Genomic DNA, 2,395 nt, shown 5'->3' with positions numbered 1-2,395 from the left:
GTTTGGTTGAATGTGAGGGAGTCGACGTCATCCCCCTACAGGATATATCTTCAGCTCACATATAGAATACCTTCGTCAGGCCACTGGAGTGATTCAGCCAGTCACTGGGATAGACATTTCTAACGAGCGACCTAACCACTTTCTCCACATAGTCTTCAAGTTAATGTCTGTATTAGCGAGGCTCTGTCAGCGCCGGTCCTCTTTGAAGAAGTGAAAGATGTCGTAGTGCGCGTGATCAAAGGAGCCGTCGCGGTCGCGTGCATCAGCTGCTCGTCCCAAGTAGTAGTCATTCGATATTCGAAAGCAGGCCACGCAAGCATCCCGGAGTTGCATGATGGAGAACCCCCAAGCCGCGACGGTGGCACCTCCGCCTATGAACCGCTGTGTCTCCACACAGTCACAGTGCGTCGAAGTCATCTGCCAGAAGTGCAAATCTGAGGTGGGACCCTTGGAAGGAGGCCCGCCAGTGCAGCGCAAGAGCCAGGTTCAGGATGACTCGTCTGACAGCACCAGTGAAACTACAGACTCCTCTGATGACTCGTCCAAGGTAATGATCATTTACACCAGCTTAACCAGAAAAACAACGTGGTATGGTAGATCTGTCCTGCACTTTGTCACACTACTAATGCTCTTGATAGATTCGTTTCGTGGTTAAAGAACGGACTCGGGTGTGTTCGCCTGGTCAAAATGTTCGTCATTATCATGTAATATATAGGTTCCGCGGGCAGCTATTTAGGTGTTGTGAGATGATGCTGTCATGGGGAAGGTGTGGAAGGGCTTGATTGACATCTTTCAATTCAACCTCAATAGCAATTTTAGTTTGTTCAAGTCTCCAGTCGCGCTGCTGTTAGGCTTTCTCGACGACTGCTTTATTTCATAGTCGCCCATTGAGTGTTACGATAAAAGTATTGAATTCTAACTCAGCGGTGAAGAATGAACATATTTACCACTGCTAGCTTTTGCGTGCCATAAACATTTCCTCTGCAATAGTTCATTGTATTGGACTGGATTGATGCGTAAGGAATACACAATTGACAAGTATTTCAGGCTGCATCGCTGCTGAATGCCGGCGACGCGCGTGGCTACGGCGATTTCGTCAACGAAGACGCCTGGCTCGACCGCATGCTTGAACAACTTGGTCTTCCACGAGCAGAGTTCCAGGAAGGAGCCCCACATATTTCTGCAGGCACTATGCCGACCCAAGAGGCTTCTATGGATCCGGAGAAGGACCTCAATGACATGGCAGCCGAAGAGAGCTACCACAAGGAGATGCGCGACGTGCTCTGGACAATTGTATCTCTGAAACTTGACGACATGCGTCTGGCTACCTCCCAGATGCGAGCCGCCTGGAAGTCGTACGTGCGCAACACGAAGATCGTTGATGAAATGCTGCAGAACAAGGAACGTACAGTACGATCGCTTAAGGTTAGTTTTCGAGCAGCGTCTGCCTTGTGCACATCTGTCTTAGTCCGGAGACCGCAGTAATTATTCTGGCTCCTGCTCGTCGGGCCTACACCGTAATGTTTACCTGGGAAATCTAGAAGAGTCTCTAGTAATTAGAGGAATTTCCGCACAGCTTTCGTTCAACGCTACTGCAGGACGATACGGGGGTCAGTAACAGGTGACATAACAGGGGAAGGGGTCTAACGTTTTTGGAGGTGGGGACGCCGCCGCCCCACTTATGTGGGAAACGCCGTTTGGGTAATCGGAAAAGAATGCTTTTTTTTTCATTCGCAGGAGCAACTGACACAACTCAAGGTGGAAAACAAGAGCCTGAAGGAAAGAATATGCGACGCCTCCGCTAACCTATGAAGCGATGAGAGCAAAGGTCGTAATCATTCGCAACTAGCTTTTGGGGTTTGAGATTGTATTTGTGCTTTCCTAATAAATGTAATGTGCGGGTTCCCCACTCGTGCGAATTCGTGGTTCCTGTTGTAAACTGCTGTAAACTGCGAAACACGCGTTCTTGCGGGTTGTGACAACCGCCGTCGTAGGGCACACCAAATATTTTGTGGTAGGCAGCGGCGGGGCAAAGAACCTTAAAAAAGTAACAGTACACACATTATACTGTGAATTAATAAAACGAGTTTCACTTTGGCGACAGTTACTTACATAAGCATCTAAAAGAGCACGCATTTCGACGACGACTACGCACAGTGCAGCAGAATGATCATTGCATACGGCTACTACGAGCGAAAAACATACAATGCACAATAAACGATAAAACTCGTATTGGGAGCACTAAACAGGTAAGGCATCGCTTCTAGTGTATTTCGTGTTCCAAAGTTTTAACCATTGTTGTTTCAGAAATATTCGAAGCATATCAAAATTTCTTTCTTCACTCTGGTCTTTCCGAAAAAGCAGGCAAAGCAATTTAGGGGTTTTTAAATTTTAG

The 2,395-nt window shown here is 47.6% G+C and overlaps 1 protein-coding gene across 1 annotated transcript; it reads left to right on the top strand.

Annotated features, from left to right (window-relative positions):
• The first annotated feature begins 225 nt into the window (after positions 1–225).
• Positions 226–1,919, top strand: LOC135383721 (uncharacterized). The gene is made up of 3 exons (XM_064613073.1): positions 226–547; positions 1,048–1,425; positions 1,738–1,919. The coding sequence occupies exons 1-3, from the start codon at positions 332–334 to the stop codon at positions 1,810–1,812; spliced, it is 669 nt and encodes a 222-aa protein (XP_064469143.1). The 5' UTR covers positions 226–331; the 3' UTR covers positions 1,813–1,919.
• The last annotated feature ends 476 nt before the right edge of the window (positions 1,920–2,395 follow it).

Source organism: Ornithodoros turicata, chromosome 2 (genome assembly GCF_037126465.1).
Source record: "Ornithodoros turicata isolate Travis chromosome 2, ASM3712646v1, whole genome shotgun sequence".
NCBI classification, from domain to species: Eukaryota; Metazoa; Arthropoda; class Arachnida; order Ixodida; family Argasidae; genus Ornithodoros; species Ornithodoros turicata.
This window is presented reverse-complemented; position numbering and strand designations above follow the sequence as displayed.